The sequence below is a fragment of the Lonchura striata genome, chromosome 3 (assembly GCF_046129695.1).
Source record: "Lonchura striata isolate bLonStr1 chromosome 3, bLonStr1.mat, whole genome shotgun sequence".
Lineage (NCBI taxonomy): Eukaryota > Metazoa > Chordata > Aves > Passeriformes > Estrildidae > Lonchura > Lonchura striata.
The window spans coordinates 32,911,942-32,929,781 of record NC_134605.1 but is presented as its reverse complement, the minus strand read 5'-3'; the positions used below and the strand labels follow the sequence as shown (position 1 = coordinate 32,929,781).

The following is a 17,840-nucleotide window of genomic DNA, read 5'->3' as shown; positions in this document are numbered from 1 at the left end:
CTAAAGCTGGATGCATTTACCTGCAAGTGATGTGATCCTGTGTGATCACAGCTGGAACAACTTAAGGGGGTTACAATGCCAAATCCTCTGGCAGATGGAAATGACAGCAAGTACCGGTCCTCTCTTCTCTCTAGCTGAGACAGCATTCCTAGCATTAGGAATGGAGAGGATATAAATTATCAATTCTTATTCACTATGTATCAAATAAACATTTAGATCATGACCACCTAACAGCAAAACACAGTTAGAAAAGGCAAAATGTACAAAAAACCACTCTCTACAAAATTATTCCAAGGACCCAGTCTACACTGGCAGTAGACCCAGCAAAACAGTTCTGAAGTTTGACATACCTGCTCATTGAGACTGAAGTACCACCCGAAAGCACCACTTAAACAATGAATATAGAAAGATAACTATAAAATCTTGTACACAAATTACCACTTTTTCCTTGTCATTTACGAATGACATTGATTTTATTTTCCTCATATAAAAGGAGACATTTTACTCTGTGCTGATTTAACAAATGTTCTAATATATTCATAATAATAAAGCAGCTAAAAAGCTAGTATCTAAAAGAATCTGCACATATGATATATACTGTATACAATCACTCAAAAAAAGATTTGTGTTAAAGTAATTATATTGCACTCAGAATTCCTGGATTCTCATCCTCCCTTCTCATTTTAAATCAGAGATCAGCTTAATTTTTTAATAAAATGGAGATTTAATTTTCTACTGAAAACAAGTAAGCATGCATTCAATATAATACAATGTACTGAAAATAACAGAAAAGGGGCATGTGATTATGAGACTGGAGTAAGGAACAATTCTTAACCAGGCCACACAAAAGCAGTGTATTGTAAACATTCTGCTGGCTCTAAGGTGTTGCAGATGCTGTAGAAAGTGCAGTCTAGTTCAGCACCCAAGAGGTACAGAGAATCTGTTCAAGTGTTCTGTACTTCAGTGAATTTCCATGCAGCAATGGCACATGTAATAGACTCACAGAAAGACAGGATAATGGACCACAGGTGATTACTGAGTTAATACTAACCTCACAGAAACAGAGCCAACCATTGTAACTTCATTGCAATCTTTAAATGGAAGTTTCCCAGGTCATTACATTTTCTAACAGAGAAATTAAATTTTCACTCTCGCTACAAATGCAGTACAGAACTAGATTCTCTACTTGTAGCTTACATGGACAGCATGCCAGTGGCAGTCTGGCACTACCCTCAGCCTGAAACATCCTCAAAAGATATATCTCCATTATGCAGAATGCCACCTTGCTTCTTCAAGAATGAGTCCCTCCTCCAAGCACTGGCTCAAGAAACACAGATCATGGAGGGGGAGGAAAAACAGAAAAAAAGAGGAATGCAATATTTTCACATAGAAAAATAAATCCTCAGCCAGTGAAGAGGCCACAGATCTTTAAAATTCAAATGAAGGCTGTTTTCTCCACTCAGATATACACAAGAAAGATTTCTTCATCAAAGCAATTATCTTCAGGTAACACAGTATCTTTGGAATCCCTGAGATACTACAGCTCCATATAACCACCTCATGGAAGTGGAGGGACTGAATTAGCACACAGATGAACAAGGTGGAAGCCAATATTTAGCACCCTGAGTTGCAAGTGGAACAACAGGAATGGGCAACCCATTGCTAGACAGCCACGACATACAGAAGAATGTGCAGAGGAGCAATTGTAAAGTAGATACTGCACGGGGGAGCAGAAAAAAACCTGAAGTATTTCTAAAAGGCTTTTCCCTGTTGTCAGAGCAGAGAAAGAAAAGACAGCAATGAGAGGGAAGAGCTCTCTAAGAAAGGCCCTGGATAAATGTGGATACCTCAGTGTACAGTAGGACAGTAATGCAAAAGCAGAGACAAGCTGGTCTCGTTCCAAGTGTGCCCCAAAGGTTAAGCACTCCAACACTGACTACGAACTCTTAGCGATCACTGATCTGTACTCTGGATATAAACCAGGAATATAAATAAATTATTTTTACCCCTGGAACTATAAAAAAAATACAAAAAGGAAAATACAAAGTCACAATCAAATCACAGAATTCACCCCATAGTCAAATGTAAAATCTTACATTTTAAGTATTTTATTTCCCAGTATATTGCTAAATAATTTTGCAGTTAAACCAAAAAGTAAGAAGTATCAGAGATGAGTATGGACTACTTACAACTAGAAAATGGTTGCTGAACCATCTGAATTTCTATAAAAATGTAAAAACATGGTCTTGTAAAATAAATTACAATCTGAAATGCCAGATTGTCTTCACAATGGCCACAACATGAATATTGATGGATTTTTGCAACCAAAAACTAACTGTGATTTGGCCCAAGCATGGCTTAATACAGCAATCAAACATGTCTGAAAACTGGGACTTGTATTTCTGCCATTTCCTATTCTCTCAGCTATTCAGCATCCAATAATTCTCATTAGGAAAAAAAAATGCTACCTGATCACAATTTTATTCTCTTATGGAATTGTGCTGCATCTTGCATACATTCTTGGATAAATGAAGCAAAATGGATAAAAAAGATGAGTAGAAATAGACATCCTATAAAAACTACTTGTAAAGTACTGTAAATCTGCAAAATATCTGTGGCATTACACAGGCTACTGCTGATGCAAAGGAAAAAAACTGCTATTTAACCACTTCATGAACGTGAACAATGCACTTGTTCCCAGCCATTCAGAATGATGTGACATTCCTAATGTTTATAAAAATTGGGTAATAAAAGAATTAAGTCAATACCCTTAAGTATAATAAATAATGGTGTTTATTACGGTCAGGGCTGACCACGAGCATTTGTTCCATATCTGCCTGGGACATTTGCAAAACCAGTTCTGAATCCTTGAGCTGCTCCTATTCCTGGTATTCCAAGTCCTTGATTGAGTACACTGCTGTAGGGTGCAGATCCATGATTAAAGCCCAATCCATAGGGCTTTGTCTGAGTGTTTAAAAGGATGACTGGATTCACATTTTTGCCTGGTGTGTTAAAAGAAAATTCTGGTGGTGGGCTGCTGGGTTTAGCTGGAGTGAAGGTAACAGGGTTCAAATTGTCAGCAGCTTTCAAAGACGGTATTGGAATGATGTGATGATCCGAAAGGTTCAGAATATTATTTGCAATAGGCACAGATGATAAGGTAGGTCTGATCCAGTCATCTTTGAAAATCTGAACAGTCAAGGTAGAGACCAATGTGTATAATCTGTTAGTGACATGGGCAAGTACCATTTGCTCATTTGCATCTCTCCGAATTCGGACATGGACTGATCCAGCCTAGAAAGTGATAAAAACAAGTTGGCTGTTAATTGTTACGCCAATATTCCCCACATGCATTCAAGAAGAGGCAAATTATCCTGCAGAGAATTACACAAAAACCTTTTGCAGTGCAAATTACTAAGCTAAGAACCTAATTACAGGATACATTCTGATCTTTCCTAATGTGTTGCTCCCTTATGAACATACCAAGATCATAATTCGGGAAAAGTGAGTCTTAGAACCAAACTATACAATACAATACATGTGTTGGCATGTAAATTAAAAAATTAATTTAAATCAATTAATTAAATTAATGTGAATTAAAAAATTAAAGTAGTATCTGACAACAAAGCCTAGAAAGTTAATAAAGGCATAAACTTACCAAAGTGCCAAAACCTAATGTCCAGAAATGCTCATTTCGAACTTCCAGGACACCATCCAAAGTTGAAACCTAATTTTACACAAACATCCACAAATATGAAAATAAATTAGAAGTTTTAAATTCCTTTAGAAATGTATTTTTGTACATAACTGAATAACAAATAATTTTCAGCAGTGAAATAAAAGCTCCAGACACAGATGATGTCTGTTAATGTCACTAATGCTTATCTAACGCACTTGTGCTACCCTTAAACATCCAAATCCATCAAAAAAGTTTTAAGAAATGTATTTCAAGTAACTCTTGCTGCCAAACTGAAGTATGTTCTCAACTTGACATGCTGGAATTCAACAACTGCCTGTACTCTTCCTCCTTCAACTCACATTTGTAAACCACTTCAACAGTAGCTCAAGTTTAAACAAAACCAGCCTGCACTACTTAAATAGATTTGTTCCAGATACCTAAAAGACACTATTCATCTTGGAAAACAAGATTCATATTTTCTTTATGCAGCTAAAAAAATAATTTTAGCAAACTTCTAGGACTGGTCAGAAAAATTCTTCACATTCCTGAATGCTTATAAGCTGTACACACTGTGCTATGTATTATACACTGACTTACCTCTCTAAGAAGTTTATCTAACTGGCCAATCACATGAGGTGGGGTTGTCTTCAAAAAGAAAAAGTAAAGAAAATACAAGTTATAATCAAGATTAACTGGTCCTGTTGAAGTAAGAGAGCCTTTAAGTCTGGTCTACCCACACAAGAGACCAACAGCATTTTCATTAAATTCTTATGACTTCATGATGCATATTTGCACAACCTTTAACATTCTTGTAGCAAGCTTAAAACAGATTTCAAGGGTTTTTTTTTTAAACCACAAAATCTGTTGATTTGTAAGGCTGCCTTACCTGGAGTAGTACTTTCCCACTGTAGACACTCATGGGATACATGGTACCAAATGTCATCAAAGCAATTGCTATAGCAGAGGCTGTGTCCACAGCAAAATAATTGCTAGGGAGAAAGAGCAATTTTAAAGAAACACTCATATTTATGTTTTTGAAAGGCAGAACAACTTACTTATTATTCTTTTTTTATTCTTTTAAATTATATAAACTTAGAGAATTTTACAGATACTAATCTCATTTGAACTCTCATTCATCTTGGACAATAGACAGATGCATCCACAGAGTTGCAATGCCATTCATATAAAATGTAGCTCTATATCAGAGAATTCCTTTCATGTAAAAATGTATTTTCCCACAGACTGAATAAAAAAAAAAAGAGCTACTGTTTTAAAACAACAACTGCACATACTTGATTTCAATGAGCATATATGTAATGCAAAGAGCCAGAGCTCCAGCAATATCAATCAAGAAAAAAGGGTTCATCCGTGGCAGAAAGATGCTACTCAATCCTGGGATGATTCCACAAATACTGCAACAAAACAGAAAAAGCAGTTGTCAGCCAGCTTTCACCGCTACTTTGAAATTCCAAAATTACAGACATCACTTATCTTTTGACTTCTAACACACCTTGCCATCATAGCATATGATGAGCACTGTAAAGGCCCCACTAATTCTGCTCAAAGGGTGCTGTCAGCAAAAATTAATCAACTGTTTTTTTTTTCTGGGAACACAGCTCTATGATACAGCTGTATCAGCTGGCTACAGCACAAGTTCTTCATGGGCTCAATACTGATATTTCAGAGATGTACATAGCGAGAGATTTGTGTATCACCCATCTTCAATCCATCTGCCACTCTGCCACCTTGGTGTGCAAAAGTGTCCTAAAGTCAAAGCTAACTAATTTCCTTTCTCTGAAAGGAGAAAGCAAACCAGCTAGCTGCCTAAGAGGAGACCAAATAAATGTAGAAGGGAATGCTGGGAAAATTACTTATTTATAGTTATTTCCTGTCAATGGGAGTATGAAGAGCAAAAGGAGTTTCTGTACTTCCCACCGTGCATATAATGTCCTGGAAAATTTCAAGGCAAAGACAACATGAAATGTTTTGTTGCTATGGTTAAAGCCAACATCTCTTTAGACATCATGTGCTGGCCTGCTTCTGTAAGAATTTTAATCAATATAATTATATACAGGTGCAGATATTTTTAATCAGCATTGATTCACATAACACACCTGAAACAGCTCCATACAAACTAATACAATATTTTTATCGGTTTAACTGTATACAGGCTATCTCAAAACCTAGTAGAAATTATATTACTCTTGATCTGGGACCCCTTCAAGTTATCTTCCCTTTAAAACTTTGTTTCTAGACCAGTAAGAGGAAAGCTGTGCTACTGTCTGTGATTGGCTACTGTCTGTGATTGGTATCCACCTTTTTTTTGTTTTTACAGTAAAACTTTTTCAAGCTAATTATTAGTCTTCCAAAAATATTTCACAGATTTTGGTTCTGATGATGTAACATCTTATAACCATACACAATCAATTCTTCTGTTATCAAGTCAGCATTCTCTGCTTTCCTTAACTGTTAAAAAGATCACAGATAGGTTTTGAAGCATACTTAACATGTTTTACAGCTTGGTTTAATATTTTTGTTTTGATACTGACACATAGTTGGGAGAAGGTGTATGGATTAAAATAAACTTCCAACATCTGACAAAACTATTTGCAAACAATGTTATCTTGCATTCAGATATCCAATACAAGCAAGACAGTTAACAGACAAGATGAATGAGCAACACTGCTTATATCCCTGTGTCCTGGGTTGTAAGATAAGCTTGTATTCTATTTGCCATCTGTCGAAGGTTGGGCAGGTTTGTTATCTCTCCCAAAGACAATGGTTTGCCCGGTAGAGGTAATGGTTTGTTAATGGGCCATTGACTGACTCACTGCAGGGCTGGTAACGTAACACCATCCCATTGTGAGATGACCCACCCAGAGGGGGAAGCCAAGCACTCTTTTATTATATAAAGGGGTAGCTCTTTGGGGAGAAGCAGCTCGCTCTCTCTTTTTGGGGGGATTCCCACAGAAGCAACTCCTTCGACAGGACTCCCGAGAGAAGCAGCCGGAGCGCGGTGAGGCAGCGGCGGCGGAGCTCAGAGGCAGCCCCGGCGCAGAGGAAGACCGGCCCAACAGCCACCAGATCTTCAGAGAAAACTATACCCTTCTAAAGATCACCACTGCAGCTGCAGTTCATCAGCCACTGCAAGAGGAGCAGCTATCATTTCCACCGACTACCAACACCCCGACTCCTCAGGTTGTGGACATTATCACTAGTTTTTTTGTTTGTACCAATTGCATTTGCCTTTTTAAATTGTTATCTAGTTTTCTCCTAGTAAAGAATTGTTACTCCCATTCCCATATCTTTGCCTGAGAGCCTTTTAATTTAAAGATCCTGGTAATTTGGAGGGAGGGGGGTTTGCCTTCTCCATTGCACAGGAGGCTTTGCCCTCTTTCACAGACTCCTGTCTTGTCAAACCAAGACACCCTGGAAGACATGGACTTTCCAGTTTCCTGCTGGACAGGTGAGGAGTTTCCACAGCTATGGTTCAGTGAGGAACCTGTTTCATATATCACATTTAAACTCAACCATCTGAATAATTTGTTCAGCCCACAAAGTAAATAAACATGAATTACAAAATATATCACTCAGTAATGCATGTTGTGAAATGCAGTTCAAATATGTACCGGATAATGCTAGTTTTCCTATTCTCACCCAAAGAGAATTACATATAATGTACTGAACATATATACTCAAAAGAAAAGCTATCCAGAAAGAAGTATTTCTGTTAGATTGATGTATCTAGTAAATATGGGAGACAATGTTTGTTCCAGAGTTCATACATGAGACTTATAGTAGGTAAAGCTATTTTAAAAGCTCTAATACAAGTTTATGCCTCCAAAATGTTATTATACACACAAAATCAACACTGCCTTCCAGAAGTTAATGATTTTGAAAAACAATATAAAGTTTCACCTTCTACTAAGATCTGCAACATGTTCCTGAAGCCAACTTGTGCTGGCAGCTACAAAAGAAAGAAGGTATTAAAGTCACCACCATTTTAAATACCATTTTAAAGTTACTACATTTTAAAGTACACATAAGTTTTATTTTAAGGCAAGAATTCAATAAATACAGTGTGAATGAGTAAATATATCTCAACAGATACCCTGGCACTTGAAAAAAGCCCCAAGTCCGTCTTTTTCAAGCAGCAAGTAAAACATCCATCTTTCATAATAATCTGAACTGATTAAATACAAATATAATTGCAGGTTATAACCATTATCTTTTATATAATACAGTGTAAAATACATATTTATAACTATGGACAATTTACAGGACAATTACAACAGGACAATTTACAATGGCAGGAATGACTGCAAACTACTTCACAACAAAAAAAGGTAAAGAGCTTTTAAAAAGAACTGTTGCATTAACTTATTTCTGAATCCATTAATACATCCATAAAATGTGTTGAAAGTTCTGGTATCTGTCACATGACCTTCACTGGTTGAATTTAAAAGATTGAAAATAAAGGATACTGCAGCACTAAAATGATACTTGGTTTATCATACTATCAACCTCGGACTACTTAGAGCCTTATAACCAAATTGGAGTCGAAAGTCAGATGGCAATTCTACTGCACAAAGTTACATTAACAGAGGTAATAGTAACATACACCCAATAGTTAAGAAAATTACCAGACAAGTTATACCTTGCTAAAATAGGAACATTAACAATTTTTCTCAATTCTTGTCACAGTCTAATTTATCACATACCTTCAGAGACATAAGCAAAAGGCTTATTCTTAATGGAAAGCATTGTAAATAAGTTGAAAAAGAGAGCCACAAAAGTACCAACCAGCAGTCGTCCCCTAGGGAGGGGAAAAAAGGTGTCTTAATTTCCCATCATTACAGAACATGTAATTGAGCTGTAACTACCAATAACAGTATCCAAATATTTTGCTTGCTTTCATTCACTGAGGCTGAAAACCAGTAGGATAAACTAGTGTAATACTTAAAGACCAGCAGTGTATTATCCTTGTAAGGGTTATATGAGATCACTGAACTTTGTACATTATTGTTATCCCGTAACACTCATAACACCAAGTAACAGCTCTTAACTAAGTGCATATATGCACACACATATATATTTGCCCTTTGAAGATATAAACACATTATCCCCTCAGCAGCACAGCTAAGAAACTTAGCATTCAATGGCATTATGCCATATACCCCAGCCTTCTTCTGGAACTACTTCAACATATGTCCCTTGTCCCATTCCTTTGCCCCGTAACACCTTCTTTTCCTCTCCCCGTGGTCTTTATAGTCTGAACCCTCTTTACAAAACGTGCAGTTCCCTGTTGACCACAGCATCCTTCCCCCCCACATACCAGGCCTTCCAAGAGGCCACAAGAAACAAAAGGAACTGAATGAGGAAAAGCAGCAATGTGTAGTTAGATCACTATTTGAGATAACATGAGCATTAAATTTCAATTGTACCTTGAAAAGAACCATTTGCAGTATAGCTTGCACATGGTTTGAAACAAATACCAAGGCACCAAAAGCAATTTGGTACTGAAAGTACTTGCATAACTAATATATGCTAGATAACAATTAGAAACATAAAAGGACAACAACATATTTTATACATCAAAATAATTTCTTACGTGTGTATCTCAGGCTGTTCCAGAAAGCGCTCCGCACTATAAGAATAATTGAAAATTTGAGTTATATTCAAACAGTAAAGCCTTGATACCTGCAGTATGTTTTTACAGTTCCTTAGCATTAGCTGCTATTCATAAACAAAAACTGATAAAGTACTGCAAAAAATGGATTGCTTAAATAAACACAAACTTTTATAAGCAATGAAAGCATTTAACACTGAATCAAAACATATGTAATTTAGATTTCCCAAATATTTCCAAACTGTGCCACATATGTGCTAGCTACCATGAATGCAGCCTACATGATAAAAATATGCTTGTAAATGAACATACAAAATAATATTGTTACTGGCACCACCACCAGTGCCACAACACACTAAGTGTGAAATTCCTGATTTAGAGCCTCACATTAAGCAAGGTCAAATAAAGTACACATTTGATGGTGGAGATATAGATCTTTTTTCACCCACCAGTGAGTTAACAAACCAGCTTCAGCTGTAACAGAAAAACCTGCTAAGCTTGTGGAATTTCCCAAAATTGATGTTGGAAAATTTGGAGGTTTTGACAGAGGGTGACTCATTCCAGTGGACTGTCACTTCAATATATTGACCTTATAGTATAAAATTACTAAGTTGTTAATACAGCCCTTTACACAGAAAATATAAAAATAGATCACTTGAATAAAATAAGGGAAGGTATACTTCTGCAGTTTTAAATTCCAGATGTTAACAAAAGCGTCTTCATCTTTAAAAACGAAAATAATGTTTTAGGCTAACCTCCTGAAATACAAATGCTTCCAAGTATTGATGATATGGCAAATTAATACTTGAGCAAACTTTGAGGGAGTGAAGAAATTGATGCTTTAAACATTCAGCTCCTTGATACATTATGAAGCTGCTTTGACTTCAAGTAACAGAAGTAAAACCAAAATACTTTTATTTGTTAATCAACTTTAAAAAGTCTAAATGTATAAGGAAATGCATTAAATTAATTACACAACCTTTTGGAAAAAGTATTCTTAAAATCATTAAATCTTTCCCTAGAGAGTTTTTTAAGAACATTTATCAATTCCCATCTTTACATCTAAAGCCTACATGCAGTGCAATAAATATAAGCAAGCAGTAAAGTTTAGCCATATTTTTTTTAAATCTTTGAGTTTTTCCTAAATAAAGCACTCAAAGAATGTATGTACTTTTGGTTGATCTGGACTATATCTTCATATTTTAAAAAATTAAAGAAAACAAGACATAACCCTACCTTTCTTTCAGTATAAAAAGAGCACCAAGCTGTGCCAGAACTGTAGATGCAAATACAGCTAGAACTTCAAACCTTTCAAACCTGAAATTTGAGAATTAAGTTTAGAAACACTGAACATTGAACAATGCATCCAATAGAATTTTTTCTGTGCAAAAACCAGCAGGATACACCTACTTTTTCTAATTCATTCAACAGCAGACCACTAGGAAGAAAGTTTTATGGAATGGTCAATATTTTCAGTTTCTTTTAACACACCACTTATCAGAGACACCTTAATATTAAGCATTTCTTAATGCTTCTTGCTGTCTGTCAGAGATGCCTTAAAATTAAGCATTTCTTATTCTTCCTGTTCATCCCCTACTCTGTAATTGCTCTTCACATAAAGACCTGGCCCTCCTCACTTTTAGGCTCTTTCACATAGAGAGTATTACTAATGGCTGTTTGGGGATCCACGCAATGACAGTGAGCAACATATGAAACGTTGCATTATCAAACATTACATCTTGTCATTAGTACTTACCCAAATGAATAGACTGGGCTGGGTTTCTTCATCATTACCCAGTAGCTTATTAGACATGTTACCAAACTGAAAAAAGGAGGAGATTAGACTGTGATAAATAACAGCAGCCTTTACAAACTGCGTAATTTACAAATGCACACTTGAGCCACCAGGACTCAAGAAACAAATACAGCCTCATCTTGCCCTGAACTCAGCCTCCAACAGTGATGTTCCAAATGCTGCTCATGTGCTTTCTGAACTTGCCTAGAAATGCTGTAACCTCAGAAATGCTGCTTAAATGAGAAAAAAGCTGATAAGTAAGACAGAAGAATAAAAGAAAAAGCAAAGAAATCTCTCCATTAAAGTCTTCTTTTAGAGATATACCATGAATTAGATTTCGTACTCTAGAGTAAGTCTCAGGGCACACCAAGTACTGACTTTTCTTTTTCATGGTGTAATTTTTCTATGTATATGGCCAAAACAGATTAATTTTGTTTGGCTGCATTCACCTACACAAGCTCTAATCTAACTGGCCATTCACTGACAGCCACAGGTCCCTCTTGCTATCTTCTGTCCAAATTTTTCTCTCATACTGAACATCTAGAATTCCAATTATTTTGGAATCTCCATGGTAATAGGCAGAATGTTTCAAGGATAAGTACAGTTTTCTCTGCCTATTTTTCATCTGTTGAACAATTTTTTTCTCTATTGAACATTTTTTTCAACTGGAATCCACATAGATACAGTGCCAGCTGTGCTTCCATGAAGTCCTTTTGTAATTAATAACAATGTTAAATCAGACTGGATCAAGAACTGATCCCTACAACTGATGAACAATCACGTCCTCACAACTTGATCCTCAGCTGCACAGAATAAAGGTAAAAGCACAGGAAGTAATACTGTTCACATACAAACCGTGAACTCATATTCTCAGTAAGAATATTCTATATGCAACCAGGCAATGACAAAAAGAAAAGAAGCAGAAATTGATTTTTGCAGCAGAATTACTGAGCACTGCTCTCCCTTACAGCAAATCAAAATTCTTGAAAGAGATTGCTGTGAGTTAGAATAATCTTCACAACCTAAGACAGGAGTGCCAGGGGTATCCTACCTCCTCCTAAAACTAAAAGAAAAAAAATTTCCATATGAATGGGAAGTACCACATCAACCACCTTCCCCAATTTCCACAAGATATTCCCAAAAAAAGTATTTTGAGTCAAGACAACAAAAATTCAGTAGATACAAAATTCTAAGAGAAAGACAATATTCATTAGAGTTACATCTTAATTCTAATGCAGTCATAGATCAATTTTTGTGTGCCTATCCCAACAAGTAATTTTTGTTTCTGCATGTTTGCTGATGTTATTTATGAATGTTTTACTGTAATTCAGATAAGTTATAGTATGTAGTGGACACACGTATAACTCAGAAAGCTGATCTATACCTTTTATAAGATAGTGAGATTGCAAGAAAGATAATGTAGGCTAATATTTTAAAAATACATACATTTTATTTCCCAACCACCACTACTATTTTGTATCTTAGATATGAACTGAATATATTTCATGTCTGTATTATCACTATGACCAAAAGTGTTCAGAACTATCATATTAAAAGTATAATTTTGTTAGAACACAAGAAAAATGCTGAAAATATCTAATGACCTTATTTACAGAGTGCTTGGTATCTAGCTTGTGAAATATTTTTGAAATAGAATTACATGTTTCTTGTTTCCTGATGTTAAAACTGAGGGTTACTTCAAAATCAGTGACTATGGCGTTAGGAAAATGCTCTGACAGAACAACCAGACAACAGTTTTGTGCCATATTGTTTTATGTTGTCACACATCTGCACGGAGAAATCTATGACTGAACTGATCAGTTACTAGTCATTCTCAATATAGCTATGGTGGGTTTTACAATCTATTTATTGGGTGCAATTTTATACTAATTTAAGCTATATTTAAACCAATTACTGTGTCTATACTGATGACTAAGTTACATGACTTAGAACCTGTAAGTAAATTTTAAATGTACAGAAACATACCAACAAAATGAACAGTAAGACAAAATGGGAAAAAAACTCACCTGAAAAGGTCAAAAATTGTCAAATATGTGTAAGCAGTTAAAGCTGTAAAGAAAAGTAAATATTAAAATTTAATATTTAATTTTTCAATGCAAAAATCACTTTTATTCCAAGTCCCTTTTGTGCAGCTCTTTCCAGTCTTCTAACTACATAAACTGTCTCTGCTGATAGAACAAGTCTCTTTTATTCTAAAGACACCAATATATTTAATGTCATAAGCATGTTGATTACGGCAATCTTAATTCAACTAAAGCATGTTATAAAGCCCAGATACAAAAGGTATATCACATTTGTGACTAAGTTGTGACTTGGAATTTAAGTACTGGAAAGTGAGGAGATCTTCCAGAATCACATCACTTACCAAAGTAAGAGATCTCTTACGTGTGTTATTGCAGTGAAAAGTAGGTTGAACTGAATATTTTACTTGTTTTGCATCTCTAACCTATCTTGAAACTGCAAGAAAACCTGCACCAAAAATGAAAAACTAAAATAGCATTCTATTCTCAGTGCAGGGGATGGGAAGCATATTGAAGCCCCTATCCAAAAGTAGAAGGCACACAAAACTGCATTGGGTGTGACTGCTCTGGAGCTCATTTCCCCGCAGCAGCCCTCACAGTGCTGCGCTTCACAGTGGCAGCCACAGAGGTGTTGAGAACACTCCAGTTTTGGCTACTGCTGAGCATTCCTTAGAAGCAAAGAAGTCTTAAGCCTTTTCCAAGCTACAAACATCCTCATTCAACTGCAAGTAAGGGTCTCTGCATGTCAGTGGTGCTACTTATACAAGGAACAGGTTTGAGGACTAGTAACTCAAAAGTCTGCAGGTTTTCAGTCTTAAAGATGAGGAAGCTACTGCAGGAAACAAACGACCAGCAGGACTGAAAACCTGTGCAAACTTTGAAGGACTTCCACCCATCCAGACTTGTCTGTGATTTGTACTGGATTTGGTTTTTTCAGTCAGCTGGAACTCCATGAGCTAAGAACAACATGGTTTCAGTTGTAGTTTCAGTTGCAGTACATGAGAGCCACCTACCTATGCTGTTTGTAGAGCTGCACCACATGAGCAGGAAGCCAATACATATTAAATTTATAGCACCAAACAGTAAAATCTTCCAGGACTGTTGATGAGAATAAATATGTATTTTACACCTTCCAAAATTTACAAGACAGAAATATATCTATCTGGTCTTAAAAAACAATATTGCAGTACTTAGTCATGCAAACAGAACTGGCTTATCTTCCCTCCCAAAAATTCACCACTCTACCACTCATTTCAGAATAGGAAGCCCTTTACAGATTATTTCAGAAGTCATTTATGAATGCCACCATGCTTAAAATACCTTTTTGGTCTAAAAAAACCCCCACCCATCTATAATATTTGCATTTAATTACAGCACACAGCATCTGACTCTTGAAGACCAACTTGTGCAACTTTATTTTAACAGGTTCCTTTATTTGTGCTGAAACTTTGGTCCCAAAAACATCTGAACACATTCAGTTTACAGTTCCACTGAACCCATCAGATGTAAGTATAATTCTGGAGGACAATAATTCACACGGATAACGCACAGAAGCAATACAGCTTCAAAGAGATTTTCTTTTTTAAGCACAGCTAGAAAAAGTCAAAGAAAAAAAATTCACACTAAAGTTAATAGTCCATCTTAACTTACTACAGCTAATGTACTTTTATTATAATTACAATTTTTTAAGCAACACTTACCCTTCGGTCTGCTGCAACCAACCTAAATTCATGTGTTAGCTTTCCAACAAATGATCTCTGTGATTTGCGGAACAGGTGTATTGTCCCCTTAAAAAAATCAACAGTTTAATTAAAAACTTTACTTAAACCATAATTTAAATTAGCAAAAAGGAAATCTTAATTTATTAACTATTTTCACAGTTAAATCAAAGACTCACGTGAACTTTTTGTTAACCAGAAGCTTTATCACAAACTTTAAACTCAACCATATTTTGGTAACCATTTCACATGGTTAGAAAATGACAAATGACTTTGAATCAAGCTTCATTTAGACACAATCCAGAACTCAGGTTTACCGGAAAAGACATTAAATTATCACTTAAAGAGTGGGTTTTAACTTTTACTTAGATGAAACTACTACAAGACAGCCTGAAAACACAAATATTTTTCTTAATCAAAGCACACTTCCCACCCAAAGGCAATGGATTTATTAAACAGGAAAATATTGTTTATAGATATATAAAGGAGAACCCACCATAGAAGTAAAAACAATGCTGGTGATGTGGTGGACACAAGGCCAGTAACAAAATGAGACATACCAACAATCCTGGCTCTGAATTAACCTAAAGGGCTGCTACATGGCTCTTCTGCAAGCATGACAGGGAGCAGACTACCAGAGAAATTCATCTGCCATGACACTTGTCTCCCTTTCCTTGGAGGGTCCAAGCTTCTGGTTGTCCTCTGTTCTGCTCTCCTCACAAAGAAGTAAGCCTCCCACATGAAAAGTCCTTCTGATTTGCAATAGAAATTTTTGGATTTTTAATGGATGGTCAGTCATCTGCAGCAGTTCAGGGCCAGATTAAGTAAGGCTTGATTTTAAGCTATCACACCTTAGCTGCCAGCAGAAGGCAAAATTACATACTAATGGGCTCTTCACTAAAATAAATTTAATTTCAGACATTTTTCAACACACCTGCACTTCATATTATCTGAGAAATACTAGTGTGTCATGAGTTAAACTTGAAGCACTACTACGGATTGCAAGTTTAGATTATCTTGGACAAAACACTGGCACCTAGTCTTTTCTTTATTAGCAAATCATTACATTATTTTAATTCTTAATAGACACGTGCAGGATACCAGAACACCTCAGAAAGCTTTTCTAGCAGGCAGTAGATAGCCTGCTTATGAAAGAATAACACAGAATATCCTGAGTTGGAAGGGACCCACAAAGATCATAGAAATCCAACTCCTGACCCTGCACAGGACACCCCAAGAGTCACACCATGTGCCTGAGAGCATTGTCCAAACACTTCTTAAGCTCTGTCAGGCTGCTGCTGTGACCACTTCCCCGGGGAGTTGTTCCAGTGCCAGCCACCCTCTGGGTGAAGAAACTTTTCCTGATATCCATCCTAAACCTTCCTGACATAACTCCAGGTCATTCTCTCAGTTCCTGTCACTGGTCCCCACAGAGCAGCAATCAGTGCCTGCCCCTCCTCTTCCCCCAGCGAGGAAGGTGTACCCGCAGTGAGGTCTGCCCTCGCTCTCCTGAGACTGAACAGACCAAGTAATCTCAGCTGCTTCTCACACGCTTCCCCTCCAGACCCTTCACATCTTTACAGCCCTACTTGTCGCCTTTGCAGCCGTGCTTTCCTCGTCCAGCCACACCTCCCTGTTTGCAAAGGATGCAGACTCTCGAAGGCCACAGCCCACCTGATCTGGAAGCGAGCTCCAACTCAGCACGTGTTGTACCTTGGCATTAAGGCATCCCTAGATCCTACAGTTCTAACGAGAGCTCGGTGCTACGCAGGGCGGCTGCCCCACACCTCAGCCAGCCCCGGAGGTGCCGAAAGCGCTCCAGAAGTCTTTATGCAGCCAGCGGCGCTATCTGCTCCAACAGGTGACAGCACCTGCTGTGGATACCCACGTCACTTAGCGGGGCTCAGCACGACAAGGGAACACTTCGCCTCCCAGATGAAGACACACACGCGGCGGTCGTTCCCAACAGATCGGGTTTTCGTCTTTGAGAAGCGAGCCACAGAGCGACACGGCGGAGCGAGCGCACCATAACCCGTCTGTCCTGTCCCGGCTCCCCGAGCGATGCGCGCTGAGGGTTCGGACCGCAGCCAGAGGCAGCTCCGCACAGGAGCCCCCAGGCCCCGGCACCCAGCCGGGCCCGCCCACGGTGCCGCCGGCCCGGTGACGGCGCTGGAGGGGCGGGCGGAGAGTCCCGGGGAGGAAACACCGCAGGGCAGCGGCGCGCTGCGCTGCCCCGGGCCCGGCACGGGCCGTGCCGGGCCGGCTGCCCCGCGGCGGTGCCGCCCCGCCGCGAGAGCGGGCGCTGCCAGCAGCCTCTGCAGGCCGTGTTCCACGCACGGCTTTCCTTCCCCTTCCCTCCGTGCCCCCAGCAGGGGCCACTCACCATATTACTCCCCTCAGCGGAAGAGACGGCGCCATGCGAGGCCGGAAGGGGCGGGAGACGTTCCCGTCGCCGCGGCAACCGGCGGGCCCGGCGGGACACGTGGCGGAAGCGGCGGAAGCGGCGGCTCCGTCCCCGTCCCGCGGGAGGGGCGGCTCGAGCCTCTCGTCCCTCGCTCCTCCCCAGCCGGCGGCAGGCTGCGGTGCCGGTCCGCCTGGGGATACAAAGGTCTTGTCCGCCGCCTCAGCGCCTTTCTGCCGCTCATCTGCCCGCTGCTTCCGAGAGCCCAAGGAAAGGGCTCCCACGGGTGGGACCATCACAGACGCAGAGTCCAGCTATGACCAAACACCACCATGTCAACTAATCCAATCTTTCCTTTAAACACCTCCAGGGATGGTGACTCCGCCGCTTCCCGGGCAGCCATTCCAATATGTAACCACCCTTTTTGTGAAGAAATTCTTCCTAGTGTTATAAATGAAAATTTGTCCAGACAAATTTAAAATGAAAAAATAAAATATTTATTTGCAATCAAATTCTATCTAGCCAGCCACAAGGAAAGAACAGAGCTGAGCCCGGGGTTGACCCTGGGTGTGCAAC

At 38.5% G+C, this 17,840-nt stretch overlaps 1 protein-coding gene across 2 annotated transcripts; it reads right to left on the bottom strand.

Moving 5' to 3' along the window:
- Window positions 1–454: 454 nt before the first annotated feature.
- Window positions 455–17,340, bottom strand: SLC30A6 (solute carrier family 30 member 6). Of its 2 annotated transcripts, none has more exons than XM_021545455.3 (14): window positions 17,247–17,340; window positions 14,846–14,932; window positions 14,159–14,243; window positions 13,131–13,173; window positions 11,065–11,130; window positions 10,545–10,625; window positions 9,291–9,326; window positions 8,401–8,495; window positions 7,598–7,646; window positions 4,972–5,091; window positions 4,566–4,668; window positions 4,277–4,324; window positions 3,659–3,727; window positions 455–3,294 (listed from the first exon to the last, which is right to left on the bottom strand). In XM_021545455.3, the coding sequence occupies exons 1-14, from the start codon at window positions 17,247–17,249 to the stop codon at window positions 2,803–2,805; spliced, it is 1,377 nt and encodes a 458-aa protein (XP_021401130.2). In that variant the 5' UTR covers window positions 17,250–17,340; the 3' UTR covers window positions 455–2,802. The 2 variants fall into 2 exon arrangements, with proteins under 2 accessions (XP_021401130.2, XP_077638174.1); XM_077782048.1 differs by lacking the exon at window positions 17,247–17,340 and adding an exon at window positions 16,538–16,932.
- Window positions 17,341–17,840: the final 500 nt, after the last annotated feature.